This window comes from Labeo rohita, chromosome 5, assembly GCF_022985175.1.
Source record: "Labeo rohita strain BAU-BD-2019 chromosome 5, IGBB_LRoh.1.0, whole genome shotgun sequence".
Classification (NCBI taxonomy): Eukaryota; Metazoa; Chordata; class Actinopteri; order Cypriniformes; family Cyprinidae; genus Labeo; species Labeo rohita.
The window spans coordinates 8,756,690-8,772,320 of NC_066873.1; the positions used below are offsets into that span (position 1 = coordinate 8,756,690).

The 15,631-nt window shown below is 35.6% G+C and overlaps 1 protein-coding gene across 9 annotated transcripts in view; it reads right to left on the bottom strand.

The window, feature by feature from the left end:
* acaca (acetyl-CoA carboxylase alpha) overlaps positions 1–15,631 on the bottom strand; it is a 52,739-nt gene that overhangs the window by 29,543 nt on the left and 7,565 nt on the right. For all 9 annotated transcript variants that reach the window (XM_051109019.1, XM_051109022.1, XM_051109020.1 and 6 more), the window contains exons 3-26: positions 13,981–14,113; positions 13,301–13,439; positions 12,876–12,985; positions 12,248–12,329; positions 12,039–12,137; positions 11,390–11,496; positions 11,198–11,308; positions 10,906–11,115; positions 10,565–10,735; positions 9,451–9,612; positions 8,460–8,623; positions 8,187–8,337; positions 7,874–7,977; positions 7,270–7,497; positions 6,498–6,648; positions 5,928–6,062; positions 5,667–5,813; positions 4,798–4,986; positions 4,609–4,709; positions 4,425–4,513; positions 3,163–3,287; positions 2,774–3,001; positions 1,519–1,608; positions 1,311–1,429 (exon numbers count right to left, since the gene is read on the bottom strand). In XM_051109019.1, coding sequence (XP_050964976.1) covers positions 1,311–1,429; positions 1,519–1,608; positions 2,774–3,001; positions 3,163–3,287; positions 4,425–4,513; positions 4,609–4,709; positions 4,798–4,986; positions 5,667–5,813; positions 5,928–6,062; positions 6,498–6,648; positions 7,270–7,497; positions 7,874–7,977; positions 8,187–8,337; positions 8,460–8,623; positions 9,451–9,612; positions 10,565–10,735; positions 10,906–11,115; positions 11,198–11,308; positions 11,390–11,496; positions 12,039–12,137; positions 12,248–12,329; positions 12,876–12,985; positions 13,301–13,439; positions 13,981–14,113 — 3,345 coding nt within the window. The remainder of the gene's footprint in view (positions 1–1,310; positions 1,430–1,518; positions 1,609–2,773; positions 3,002–3,162; positions 3,288–4,424; positions 4,514–4,608; positions 4,710–4,797; positions 4,987–5,666; positions 5,814–5,927; positions 6,063–6,497; positions 6,649–7,269; positions 7,498–7,873; positions 7,978–8,186; positions 8,338–8,459; positions 8,624–9,450; positions 9,613–10,564; positions 10,736–10,905; positions 11,116–11,197; positions 11,309–11,389; positions 11,497–12,038; positions 12,138–12,247; positions 12,330–12,875; positions 12,986–13,300; positions 13,440–13,980; positions 14,114–15,631) is intronic.

Below are 15,631 nucleotides of genomic sequence, written 5' to 3' on the forward strand. Positions count from 1 at the left end.
ATAATAATAATAAATAAAAACTGTAATTAAACTTTATTCGGAGTACTACTTGTGCACAATGCACATTTCTTAATATTAAGCCTACAGTGTGTTTTAATGTCACTATTGATGAGGATTGTATGATCTTTAAATAATATTGGTCTTTAAATGCAAAATATATAAAGTGTACCTAAAGTATACTTGCAATAGTTCCACTTCAGCACAATCAGATATACTTAAGTATATCTCTAGTTAGACTTTAGCACTACTTCCACACAATTAAAGTGCATTAAATGCAAAACTAGTTGTTCCATTTAGGCAGACTTTAAATATACCAGTTTAGTATACTAAAAGTACAATTGCAGGGTATTTTTATTAAGTACATAATATGTAAATGTATTTGTAGTATACTTAGCATAAAATAAATGTATTTTAATTATATTATATATAGTATATACAGTATACTTATTTTTCGCTAGGGCTATCTGCCAGAATTTTAATATCAGAGGATCCCTACATGAAATATAATTTATTTGTTGCTTCCTTTGATTTTAGGGCTTTTAAAATTGTGACCAGGTCATGGTTTTGTGAGATTTATCCACAACACTTCTAAACCAAGCCACACACTTCACAAACGACTACCCCTCCCTCACATGCAACAATTCAGCTCTTAAAACACTGCAGTAATGCAGCTAAAATCTCTTTCAGATACTTTAACACAGTACACTGCATAAGCCACTCAATTTACTCAGTTTAAGTCACAGGCTAAAGCAGCTGGAAAAGAACATGCTGGGAACTAGAAGCATGGGGGATAAAAATGTAAAATATGACTAAATGCACAGAAAACTGGAAAAAAGAAAACAAAAAGAAAAGAGACACCATGCACCAGAGGAGGCTACTCTGAATCAGTTCACATGCATGAATCAGCGATAACAGCGAGCTGGTAGAGAGCCAATCAGAACGATCGCTGAGCATGTCCTATTGGTCGCATTCTTTGGCTTGTAATAGATCAGTGTCACCTGAAACACACGGATGTGGCCAGCACAGATGAGAGACACCTTAAAGACGAACTTTTTTGGCCCTGTGATTCAGACCCTGTGTCACTACATAATGCTTTTCTACTCCTACTTCATACAAACCTTCTGATCACAGCAGATGCTAAATCAGTGGCATGGACTGTGCACAAGTTGAGCATTGTAAAGGTGTGAGAGGAAGTGACTGTGGTACAGTGGAGGAGCATTTGTGTTTCAAGTTTTGACATGCTCCTCCACAGTCCCAGCAAGGGGTGGGAGGGATGGGGAAAGCAGGGGTGTTTTTACATCTTGAGATACCTGTTAGGGTGGGATGTGGGCAGCATAAACTGGAACTCCACAATGCAGGTGTTGTCCTTCAGCTGACGGTGCTGGACGCTGTTGAGTTCATAAGCGATGTAAGCTCTACGAACATACACCTGAGAAAAGAGAGCGAGAAGCATGTTCTGCATCTTATAAAGGAAAAATTAACACTTCTTTGGATAAATGTAAACTGACAGAGTCTTACCTCCAGAGCAGCCATCCGTACCACCTGATTACTGTGGTAAAAGAAATTCGGCAGTACGTCAAAGATGGATGTCTCTGACAGGATCAGTTTCTAGAGAAAACCAAAAAGGGTTATAATAACACACCTTGTTCTAGACAAAAATATTACAAATTCAATGTAAATTGTAAAGTGCTAATAAAGGCATCTAATGAAACTTTATGCATACGCTGTTATTAAGTTTTAAATAATATATGCTGTTTAAAAATGTTTTTTTGAAAGAAGTCTTGTATGTTTTAATTAAGTCTGCATTTATTTATCAAAATTACAACAAAAACAGTACTGAGATACTACAGTTGAAGTCAAAGTTTACATACACCTTGCAGAATCAGAAAAATGTTAATTCATTTAAGAATTTTTCTGAAGAACAGCCAGCAGTTTAACTGTTCAGGACAAACAAGGGACTATCAAAAATTTAAACTTTTTGTATTTAAACTTTTGAATGAGGTAATTTTTTTTAATTCAACTTCATTCAAATTTATTTCTCTTGTGGACTGTATGTAAATGTCTTTGATATGAAATCTTATTCAGGTCATTATTAAATAAAACATAACATGTATTGTGTATGATCCCTCTTATTTTGGTAAAATAATTAACATTTTGCAGATTCTGCAAAGGTTTATGTAAACTTTTGACTTCAACTGTACGTAGCATTATGAAACACTATTACAATTTCCTATTTTAATAATATATTTTAAAATGCAGTTTTCAGCATTATTACTGTAGTCTTCAGTTTTTTTTTTTCTTTTCAGGATGGAAAGTTCAAAAGAACTGCATTTATTTAATAGCATAGCTATAGTTGAATTAATCAAACAATAAACTAAAGTCAGTATTTAATGTAAATGTATCAATTTATATTATTATTATTATTAAACTGACAGTTACAAAATAGTTACATGGCTTGTTTATTTTATATAATTATAATATTATATTACAAAATAATATGGCAAAGTGTACAGTTTGTTTTGACGACTATGCTAAAAAACTGTACAGTACAGAACTTACATTAATGCTTTTGTCACAAAATGTATTACAATTACTTGAACTGCAATTTAGAAAACTCTCTAATTCCTGTGGATGTAGCCAATTCAATTCAAATTCCTCATAATTAACTGAAAGGGAGTCCTTTCTTAAATATTTGACATTCATATTAGGTTGCTGTCCAGCAGATGGCACTATAGATCGGTCAACTCAGACACAGGCATCCACCATGGCCTACCTGCAGATTTTCAATGCAGAACTGATGTCCGTACATGTCGATGGCGGAAAGGAAGATGGATTCAACCTGATTGTGTCGTAGCTCGTATGATGGAAGGTGAGAGGCAATGAGAACCTGCCGCGCCCGCAGTGCCACCTTAGCATTAGTGGTCTTGCTGAGCTGTGTGAGTTCTGTGAGGATGGCCATGAGCTCGTCTGTCAGAGTGGGGTCTCGTCCACACAGCTGATCCTACAGTAAGAGGATAGGGAGAAACATTTTAATCATATGAGTGGACTGGAGTCTACAGACTAAAAAAAAAAATGTTTTCATTACATATCGACTGTTATTACGTTGTGAAATCTACAAGAAAGCAAACAGAAGTCTCTCTGTTTTTGTGACTGTGTACTCACAATTAACATGGTGACCAAAGAGTTCTTCTTTGTGACTTTCGCATGAGAGAATATGTAATTAAGCACATTAGCCATGTCTCCTTTGTTTTCCTCTCGTAGTGCAAACACACACTTGTCATAGTGACCTGACAATAACACACAAATGAACAGAAAATTAATTAACACAAACAAACAACACCTACAAAATGTACAAAATATAAAACTGTTAATACAATGGAAAGAACAGAAAAAACGAATATTCACAAAAAAATATTTTTTATTAAATAAAAATTAAATAAAAAAATTTGAATATATATATATATATATATATATATATATATATATATATATATATATATATATATATATATATATATATATATATTTCTATACTGTTTTAATTTTAGTATTTCAACTTAAAGCTGCAGTCTGTAACTTCTGGCGCTCTAGTGGTTAATAAACAGAACTGCATGCATTTTGCAGAAGAGCATTATAGCCGGAGCTACTTCTCTCCGTTATGTCTATGACTGGTCACGCAAACACTGAGCTACTCCGCAGCGATTCCTACCAGAACCAGTAAAAAATAGTCAGAATATAAAAACTTATTATAGGTGTACCGTAGTGATTCAGGATAAGCCAAAAACACTGTTTGGAAAATGGACTCATGATGTACTAACTAATTATGCACATTTTGTAAATTATGAACACAAAAAGAGTTACGGACTGCAGCTTTAAACTTATTGGTGACCCTGGACCACAAAACCAGTCTTAGGTAGCATGGTTATGTGCTACTTAAAAATACATTGCATGGGTCAAAATTATCGATTTTTCATTTATGCCAAAAATCATTACGTCCAATGTCCTATCCTAACAAATCATACATCAATGGAAAGCTTATTTATTCAGCTTTCAGATGATAGATGATAGAGAAATCTCAATTTCAAAAAATGTACCCTTATGACTGGTTTTGTGGTCCAAAGTCACATTTATTTTAGTTAGTTGCCAAAGCAACATTTCTAATTTTAAGTTTAAGGTTTATAAGTTTGAAGTTTTGTAAATCTAATATTTATATTTTATGTCAGTATTCACATGTGGGATCTTTTGTTTCTATTTTTTTATTTCTACATTTAAATAATGGAACATTTTCATTTATATGACTTACTACACCAGTATGAATGAATCAGTGTTACACTGCCATCCAGTGGTCACAAGACAAAATAAGGCACCATTCTAAGTTTCCAGTGATATCTCATAATTTATGTCCATATAAGAAGCAGTCTTACCATGCTGAAACTGAACTTCCACTCTTAAATACTGCCTGAGGAGGTCCATCACCACTGCCTTCATATGTCCTCTGATGCCACTGCGGTACCTAGGTACACACAACAAACATGAGGGCCAGTTAACCTATGTGTCTTTGAATTTTTATATAAGAAAATGTGTAGGCTGTTTGAATGATTGACTAACTTCTGAACCAGCTGTACAATGCTCTGCGTGTTCATGAAGAAGACTTCTCTCTCTGACTTCCTGTTCAGCGTGGCAGCATGACTGTCCAGTATATTGGCAATCTGACATGAAAATTTGACAACATTTATAACAATGGTCACAGTCTCACAGCTTTAGAAAGACATTAACTCAAAGGACCACAAGTAGCACCTGCTGACTGGGAAACTGGCAGAGGACAGAGGTAATATTGCTGGCATACTGAGCCATTTCTTTCTTGATGGACTTCTCTACGGCAGGAGGGATACGGCCTGAAACGCTCGTCATGATGTCCTGAAGCTCCAGCAGGGGCAGAGAGGGGTCCCTCAGAGTCTTCATCAGACGCTCCACCCATTCTTTCAGCTACAACACACACATACAAATCTCAATGTCTGTTCACACCAAGCCTATTTTGTGATATCTAATGAAATATAGACTTCAACAGCTTCTTAACAACATTACTTTAGCTTGTTATATTACTTTTTCAACTTACTTGATGAAATCTACTATTATACCATCAACATCAACGTCTCTTTGGCATTTATCATTTTATTATTGATCTATTATTGTTAATATATAAAAATATGGCAAACAGTTGTCCACATTTGGCCAAAAATATATAATAATAATACAAAATAAATAAAATAAAATAAAATAAAATAAAATAAAATAAAATAAAATAAAATAAACCGATTTTAAAGCCATGGTTCTCAACCAAGGGCCGGGCCTCAACTTAATGTTTTAAAATAAGATAAAATAAGTATTAAAATAAGCTAAAACAACTAACAATTTAAATATTTCTTATCATGTGAATTACAAACATGTTTTTTCCAGTCGTGTAAATTCATTGGTTTAAAAGCGTGAGAACCTTAAAAAACATTCAGTTCTTAAAACCTGAAATCAGAAATTTAATTTATAAAAACTAGGATTGTTAAACCTTTAAATGTGGTTTGGAGTCAAAAAGTTTGAGAATCACTGCTATAAAGTCCTATGTGGATGAAAAGCTTCATTGGTTACAGGTGTTTTGCCATGAGTTTTCTCACCTTGGCACTGAAGAAGGGCTCTGGCAGGCAGTAGCCGTTCATAATGTGCACTAGGTGATCCAGAGTGCTGTGGAAGACTCTGTGAAGCTTCTCTCCCCTGAGAGCAACGGACTGAACACTGGGTAACGTCCCTGTAAACAGCTCCGCCTGAAACAGACACACTCATTGGAAACACTAAACCACTTAAATCTTCTAGAACTTCTGAAAGGGAACCTAACCGAAAAGTGATACACATTTACCACATGTAAAACGTGCATGTACCTGCTGCACTCTGCTGGGGTCGTCCAGTTGCAGTTTGCCAATGACACAGCCCGGCTCCAGCACCGCACCTGCTCTTTTCACATAGTGAATACAGCCAGACTCAGAGGCGGTCAGGGTCATCACCATCTTCATCACCTAAAAGACACATACATAATGTTATAAGCACAACAGTCTTGTGTAGCCAAACTTCATATTATCGCAATCTACTTTGCAGCTGATTATAGCCAAGTACTGCTTGCTTAGACAGAAAGGGCTCATACAAATGACATGTGAAAGGAACTACCTAACAAATCACACTTTTTGTATTTTTAACATCATAAATGTGGTAAAATACAGTATTGTTCTTTGCAGCAGAATGGGAACATTTGTGACCATGGACCATGGAGTCATAACGGTCAATTTTTTGAAATTTAAGATTTATATATCATCTGAAAGTTTATTAAACATGCTTTCCATTGATTTCCAGTGCTACGTACAATTGGTTTTGTGGTCCAGGGTCATGTTTATGAATCAAACAATCTGTGCACTCTGACTTTGGTAAAGCTGCCATTCTTACACACTCTTACACACCTCTATTTCTGCATAACATTGTCCAGCAAACACGTGTCCACCGTCCTCCACAGTATACTGGATGAGTTTCCCAGCAGATGGTGAGCGCAGGAGTGAAGGATCATTCTCTTTTTCAAATACACACGTCTTGTTACCAATAATGATGCGATACCTGAAGAATAAAATAAATTAAATTAAATGGTGCGGACTCAAATCATTTTCTACAAGTAACTATTTCTGTAGTAAACTTTTTACCATCTCTTAAATTAATCAGTAATAATATATGAAATAATTATGCAAAAAGCTGGATTTGTATTTGTGAAAAATAATTTATAATTACTTAAAAATTTTAGAACATTTGTTCTATAACAATTAACGCAATTAATGCAGCATCTATTTTTTTAGTTGAAGTGACAGCTGGGAAAAATAAAAGACCAAACACACTATATAAAAGGTAGAGCTAAATGTTTATTTTTTTAATGTTCTATAATTGCTAATAATGATAAATTAAAAATGTATTTATACAATAAATAAATAAAAAAATTGAAGAAGCATCAGTATCAGTACTTTTTTAATCAATCAACAGCATTAATATATATTGTACAAATAACTGACTGCACTGATTTATTATATTATATTATTATAGACAGCATTCTCATTTTTCCATATAAAAATGTCCAACATTTAAATGTAGTTCTGGACTTTACATGATGAATCCACACATTGAGCACCATGAACACTCTCTCATAACGTTCTTGTGTTTTCCATACTGTATTTACACTCAGAATCCTACCTGTCCACCTCCTCCTTCATGTAGGTGGTGTAGCTGCTTCCGTCGTACGAGAGCAGCAGACCCCCATCGCTTAACCTGTGAACATCCACCTCTGCCGAAGAGTTATTCATGATGACCACGTAAGAGTTAGGAGACTGTCTGGTCACCTTTAGAACATACTTGGTCCCCTCATAAATCAGCTCAACATCCACAGTGTTTAACAGGGTGTGCGCAGGCAAAACCTGCCCTCTACAGACACACAGGGGAAAAAAGCAAAACATTCTATGACTGCAATATCAACTACACTGGTTTTGTGGTCCAGGGTCACATATATACTCCTTAGGGCTGGGATGACAACTGGTTAATCAAGTTTAATCTATCTTTACTTTGACGTACAGATATTGATTCTTAAACTTAAAAATCATTCTTTTCAAAATCAGTCTATGCTATTCTGTTGATACTTGAACAAAACATATTACTTTAAAACTTACTGCATAACATTACTTGTTGCACACATCCCATCCAATAATTGCAATAAGCTTTGTGCTTTGTTGCTTATGATATTAAATAAAGTCTCAGATTTCAATTTTTTTTTAAAGATCATAATATTTAAGTGGCTTGTTACCTCTCCAGTGAGTGCAGGAAATTGGACACACTATTTCTGAGGTTGACATCAGCCACATGCAGAGCTCCACTCACTACTCCCAGCATAGTGTCAGGACGCTCGGCCTACACACACATACACACACACAGAGTGACAATGATGTGACCTAATTTACATAATGAACTCAATATAGGGAATTATGCTTGAGCATCAGACAGGAAATGTCGCAGTGTCTTAGCGTCACAGCTGATTATCTGACTGAAAATGGCTGGAAGCAGTAACAGACATGTTCATGAAAGCTGTGTTGTGAAATAAAAAGGGTTGTTTCACACACCTGCATCTTCTCAGAAATTAGTCTGTCCAGCCAACCAGTGTCAATGCTGTTGTGCTGGAAACTTTCTGTTTCTAGCAGCTTTATGAGATACTCCACTGTAGTCCTGAAGTCTCCTCTGATAGACAGCTCTTTGAGGGCCACCACCATGTTTCTAAGATAATACATAAACAAATACATTTCACAGACAATTCCATATGAAATAACAGTGTAAGGTGATTGGGTAACGATTGCTGTGCTCTACTCTACTAAATACAGATAATTGGAAATACTCACGAGATGGCCTCCTCACGATTTTCTCCCCAGGAGAAACAATGGCCAAACTGAGAGTCTGCAAACTCATGCAGACCTCCAGCAGCCGCAACGCTGAAGTAGCCCCACACATTCTTGTTACTGCGGAAATTTAACTCCTGGACAGTTCCTGAGCTGGGCTTAAACCCCTGACACACACACACACACACACACACAAAAGCATCAACAGAAGTCATTTACATGGTAATTAATTAACATTATCTTACAATATTTACACTACCATTCAAAAGTTTGGGGTCACATGTTTTTTTAATACGTTTCTTATGTTTACCAAGGCAGCATTTATTTGAAAATACACTGCAGTAAAAACAGCAATATTGTGAAATATTAAAATTTAAAATACATTTTCTGATTTATATATTTGTAATTGTAATTTATTCCTGTGATGCCAAAGCTAGATTTTTAGTAGCACATGATCCTTCAGAAATCTTTCTAATGTGCTTTGGTGTTCAAATAGCATTTCTTATTCTTATCCATTTAAAAAAAAAAAAACAGATCTGCTACTTATTAATATTTTTGATGAAACCTTTGCACATTTTTTCAGGATTCTTTGATGAATAGAAAATTCAAAAGAACAGCACTTATTTGAAATAGAAACCTTTGTGACACTATAAACTAAACAAAACAACCTTTTGTAACAATTATTTGATCAATTTAATGTGCCCTTACTAAATAAAAAGAAAAAAAAAACCCTCAAATTTCTATCCTCAAACCTTTGAACAGTATTATACTCAGATTTTTTCCCATGACATCTACTAAAATTGTTTGTCATGGTTTCTTGCACAAAAGATACGCTCATGAAGAATTTTTTTTCCACTCTCTCTATGACTCTTAGAATTAAACAGGCCATTTCTTGTTGCTGTGTCAAAGACATTTCCTTTGTATATGAAATCAACATCAGAGCTTATTCAATTTTCACATTCTCACACTTTTAATAACAGTCAGGATCACACACCTCATCTGGGTTCTCGCTAGTAATTCGAGCTGCAATTACATGTCCTCGTGGAGAGGGGGTGGTGGAGAGTCCATCAAAGTCAATTGGGGAATCACCCCACGGCTGCATCCCATACATCACCCTGATGTCTTTAATGCGGTGAAGTGGGATGCCCATAGCAATCTAAATGAGAGAACGCAAGTTTTCAAAATTAAAAACAGCATTATCAAATTTCACAGTAAAAAACAAACAAAAAAAAATCCACACGCAATCTCTGTGATATTCTGGCCCTTTGATACAAGCAAAACATGCAGAATAAGAGACATGAGTTCATATTTCTTCAATCATTAAATATGCACTTTTCTTCATTTCTTTAATTTCTACACTCCCTTGGTTGTGCAATTAACGAATGCCTCCCCACTGCGTTTCTCACCCCGTTTCCCTTTGTCATTCTCTCCTTTTCTCTCTCCATCAATTCCCCTCATTCATCTGCAGCAGTCTTTGTGTGTTACATAAGCATATTAACCCTCCTCTCCCACTCCCACTGGACCTACAGCACACTGGCCTCAGCCACATGACCTACATTGCAAAGACAGTAGTCACGTGACAAGTGTCCGCCACAGAGACTGTACTGTATTGTTCACTAGATGCTGCCAGTCTAGTGACTGTAGAGGTCTGCATGTGCTGTATGGCAAAGGTGGATTTGTAAATGAAAGGCAAACTACATCTTACACATCCACATTACATTACAAGTCCACTTTACATTTATTAAAGCAATAATTTTGCAAATACTTAAACACTATTGGCAGCATCTGTCGTATTTAAAAGAAGAGGATTTACATCACTGATCTTTCCTTTGTTACAAACTGAGGGACGAGGTCAAATTAGATCCAGTGGAAATTGAGAATTAATAACAAGTAATAACAAGTAATAATAATAATAATAATAATAGAGCATAAGGATTAATAATAATAATTAAAAAAAATCATAAGAATTTATCCTAGTATATTTATTAAAACAATCAATAAATAAAAAAATAAAATACAATAAAATACAATAAAATAAAATAAAATAAAATAAAATATGTATTTAACCTCCAATATTCCTTTAAAACACATAAATTCACAATGCAGACCTGCAGTTGGGCTGCAGGCAGGTTAACATCAGCCACCATCTCAGTACAAGGATGTTCCACTTGAAGACGAGGGTTGAGCTCTAGAAAGTAAAAGCTGCTGTCTTGACTGTAGAGATATTCCACTGTACCTGCACTCACATAGCCCACCATCTTCGCCAACCTCACTGCACACTGAAACAGACCAACACGTTGTTCTTAATTTCAACACATTTCTTTTTTATGTTTAGGTATCCCAGTGTTTCATGATGGCATATGCTTTATTCATTCTTTTAGGAAAATACAGAATTAACATTCGACGACTTCTGAATCTGATGTTTGGTGCTCATAATAGTCAGTGATACCTTTTCCATGTCTTCAAACACATCAGAGGTGGCAATGGTAGCCGGAGCTTCTTCAATGATTTTCTGGTGTCTGCGCTGGACGGAGCAGTCACGGCCAAACAGAGAGATGGCGTTACCGTACTGATCAGCCAAGATCTGCACCTCCAAGTGGCGAGCATGTTTGGCCAGTTGCATGACAAAGATGGGGGAACCTGGAACTTCAGCTTGAACCTGAGTAGCAAGTACTGTGGTTAGTTTTGGAAAGTTAACATGTGGGTAAAATTGTAGTTCAGCATTGAAGAACAACTCTGACCTGTCTAAAGAGGTTGGGGAAATCTTCTGCACAATTGACTTTCCGGATACCTTTTCCTCCCCCGCCTTCAGATGCTTTCACCATCACAGGGTAGCCTATTTGTTCTGCTGCCTATCAATCAAAACATGCTCTTTCACTGACCGGACTAAAGTATGAATGTCACATTGTGCTTGACGTAAGTGTATAGTATACCTTCAGTCCAGCTTCCACGTCATGTACACAGCCCTGCTCGTACAGCTCAGAAGGGACATTAATAATTCCCTTCTTCTGGTCATTCTCTGTCCACTCTACAGTCAGCCCTGTAAAGACACAACATTAGCACTTCAGAGTTTGTCACGTCTCATTGGATCTTATGCTATGCCTAAATCCTATGCTGTCCACTGGAACGCCACTCTCTCAAGAACATGCATACGACATTTAGCAGAAGCTAGAGATTACGGTATATAAAGTTTTAAATATGGATATTTTTCTTACATGCATTGATTCACTTCAGAAAGCCTTTATTAACCCTCTGAAGCTGTGTGGAGTACTTTTTATGATGGATGGATGCATTTTATTGGACTTGAAAAAAATCAACAGCCATTCACTGCCATAGAAGAGCCAGGACATGTTTTAATACAACTCCAATTGTATGCATCTTAAAGAACAAAGTCATATACACCTAGGATGGCTTGAGGGTGAGTAAATCAGAGTAATTTTCATTTTTGGGTGAACTATCCCTTTAAAAGGAATGATAAGAGTATCAGTAAGTCTAATTCAAAACTGTAACACAATATACAGCAAATCATTAAAGAATGGGTTTTGTTCATATATACATCAGACAGCTGAGGCTGATACTAACCTGTTCCACTCCAGGGTAGTGTGGGAATGCCAGCTGTCTGGGCCACAATCGAAGAAGCGATCTTATCCCCAAGAGCCCACATAGCCTGACTAGGTGGACCTAAGAAAAGATACAAACCACTACAATAAGAGCAGTACAGTACCATCACAGTACATTAATAATTTATTAAATGCGATGTGGTAAGGTTTATTACAATATCTCATTCTCACCCATGAAGGCGATGCCGTGCTTGTGCAGCAATTCAGGGAGTTTGGGGTTCTCAGAAGCATGGCCCCAACCAGCCCATACAGCCTAAAGACAAGTACATTACATTTATACACTTAGCAGACAGCTTTATCCAAAGGAACACAGTAATTCGTCAAAGAGCTGAGAGATTTGTAATACACAATGCCTTCATTAGACAACCAGATTAGAAACCAAGTTAGAGAAGAGTAGAAATGCATATTGAAAAATGTATACTGAATAAATGCCAATAAAGGGTTTAACTAATAATGAGCAGTAATAACAATGCTTACCTAGGATATGATAAAGATTTAATATCATAAAAAAAAAAAATAAAATCTATAATGCTGCTGCTGAAACATAAGAATGTATATAAATAAGAACGCATTTATATGAACATTCTTTTCTGTTTTTATATACATTTTTTTTAAACTCGCATTACTGTTGTAATACTACAATTGTGCTTAAAATAATAATAATAATAATAATATTTGATAAGTATAATAATACTTTTATTTCACAGTGTAACAATACTAACGTCTTAAACTTCACACATTAATTATGCAGCCTGTTTTAAGTCTTTTAAGTGTTACCCCAAAGCTCACATGCATTTACCTGAACGGGGATTCGTTTTGCTATGTCCAAAATGAGTTCCACATTAGCATAATTGTTGTTGTTTGTCCCTCCTGGGACAGGTACATAGTGATCTGCCATCTTGATATACTCTGTGGACAGAGTTATACATAGGTTTACATGAGTATTTCATTGAGTACATCTGAGATTAAAGGCCTATTGACAAATGATTTTCAACTCGCTAAACCCTGTCTATGCAAATTAGGTCAGATATGCACCAACAAAGCCTACTGACACAGTTTAAACAATGGAGAGAAGGACCAAGACATTCCTTACTAAATACATTTGCCAGTCCAGCAGGCTTTTCCTGGATTACACCATGGTACAGCCAGGAGTGGGGGAAGGTTTCCTCAAGCTATTTTTTTAAGCTTATGACGTAATAGTTAAGCTCAGCACTTTAAACACACCTGCATTGGCTTTAAGGTCCTCCGGGGTAACCATGACCACAAAACGTATGGCCCGTTCATTTCGAAACATTTCATAAGCCCAGCGACGGATGGAGCGCATGCACTTGACTGCAGCGATGCCATTGTTGGCAATGAGGACCTGTCACAACAAAATATTCTCTATTTTATTTAGTTTAAATTGTAGTAAAATAACAAAAACTAAAATAAAAATTAATAAAACGGTATAGACATTAAAATATTAACAATAAAAAAAAAGGACAAAAACAATAAAATTGTCATTTTTAATTTAATTTAAAACATTTTAACCCTGTTGAAAAAAACAGCATATGCTGGTCAAGTAGGTTTTGATGCTGGTTTTAGCTGGTTTGTCCTTTGCTGGTTTATGCTGGCTCTTTGCTGGACCTTAGCTTGTTTAAGCTGGTCTTGGACCAGCACATGACCAGCAAAGGACCAGCAAAGACCCAGCATAAACCAGCAAAGGACCAGCTAAACCAGCATCCCAGCATCAAAACTTACCTAACTAGCATATGCTGTTTTTTTCAACAGGGTATTCAATTGAAAAATGTAAAATATAAAAATAACTTAAAAAAAAAATAACAACAAAAACTATAATAGTATTTCAATGGCACTAAAATAACACTGCACCACACACATAGGACAATAGCGGATGGCAATCTTACCTTCTCAATGACTTTGTTGCCACCAAAGCGGGTGACAAACTCAGCGGGGGAAGCGACAGTAAAATCCCTCTGCAGGTCCATGCGTCTGCGGTCCCTGCCCTGCTTTACAAGGTGAAGTCCTGACATGCTAGGCCTTGAGAAACACACACAATACCATCATAACTCACAATGCAGCCTGAGAAACACTGAATACAAAGAGATAAACACTACAACAATACACATGCTAGGCAACTGACAGCATTGCTGATCCTTTTGGATTGGATTTTTTGAATTTCGAGGGTTAAAAAAAAAAATGTAACATATTATATCACTGTAAAAGGTCTTTTGTAATTTGTACTACAGTCTGTTCAAAATAAATGAAAAGAAACTCAGCTTTTTCTTGTTTTTTTCCTGTTTTTTCCTGTTGTTCAAAATTGTATTGAACCGTGACCCCCAAACCAAGGTATGTACCGAATATATATATATATATATATATACACACATATATATATACACATTATATATATATATATATATATATATATATATATATATATATATATATATATTTTTTTTTTTTTTTTTTATATATATATATATATATATATATGCTGATGATATCAGCATAAATCCTTAGCATTTTTTGGTGCAAATACATTAAAGTAAGTTGACATTTTCATTTTGATTACATTATAATGGCAATGTCAGACATGCCCCTTGATGCCTGGTTACTGGTTTAAACTTGGCGCCTAGGTTTTTAAAAGATTTTTGGGTCAGCACACCTTAATAGCTTCAACAATTGATTGCCAATTAAGTTTAGAATACAATGAATTTAGGCCCAGATTATGCAGAGCTACTAATGGTGGATATTTTGATGAATCAAAAATGTTTTTTCTATGTATAAACTGTGTATGTAATAAAACATGGTTTCGTAGTTTGTGTTGTCCCTTATCAGTGCAAAATTATCACAAATTAAAAAGTATTTAAGCCAATATTGTCCAAAACCCCACTTTTCTAGGGCATTTCCAAACTTTTGGAGGGCAGTGTATATAGGGCCAGATTTACTAACAGCTTGTGCCAGCGCAAACATCGTTTAGTGTTAAAATTGTACTGTCAGAATTTCTAAAGATGTGCAGTGAAGAATTGGCACTGAAAAGACATGGACACCGTTATTTTTGTGCCTGACCTTACTGAATATGCATTTGTAGGAGTTTATCACACAAAGCAATTTACTCACGTTTGCACTCGTCAAATTACTGGTATTTGTTCCATTATTTAAAGTCCCAAAAAAGCATTAGAGAGATTATCTAATTTCTAGATAGATTTCACTGGTCATTATGGAAATGATCTAGCCGGTTCTGTGCTCTTTAAAGGATTAGTTCACTTCCAGAACAAAAATTTAGAGATAGTTTACTCACCCCCTTGTCATCCAAGATATCATGTCTTTCTTTCTTCAGTCGATAAGAAATTATGTTTCTTGAGGAAAACATTTCAGGAATGTTCTCCATATAGCAGATTTCAATGGTGCCCCAAAGTTTGAACTTCCAAAATGCAGTTTAAATGCAGCTTCAAATGGCTCTAAATGATCCCAGCTGAGGAATAAGGGTCTTTTCGAGCAAAACGATCAGCCATTTTCAAAACAAACTGACAGTTTATATACTTTTTAACCTCA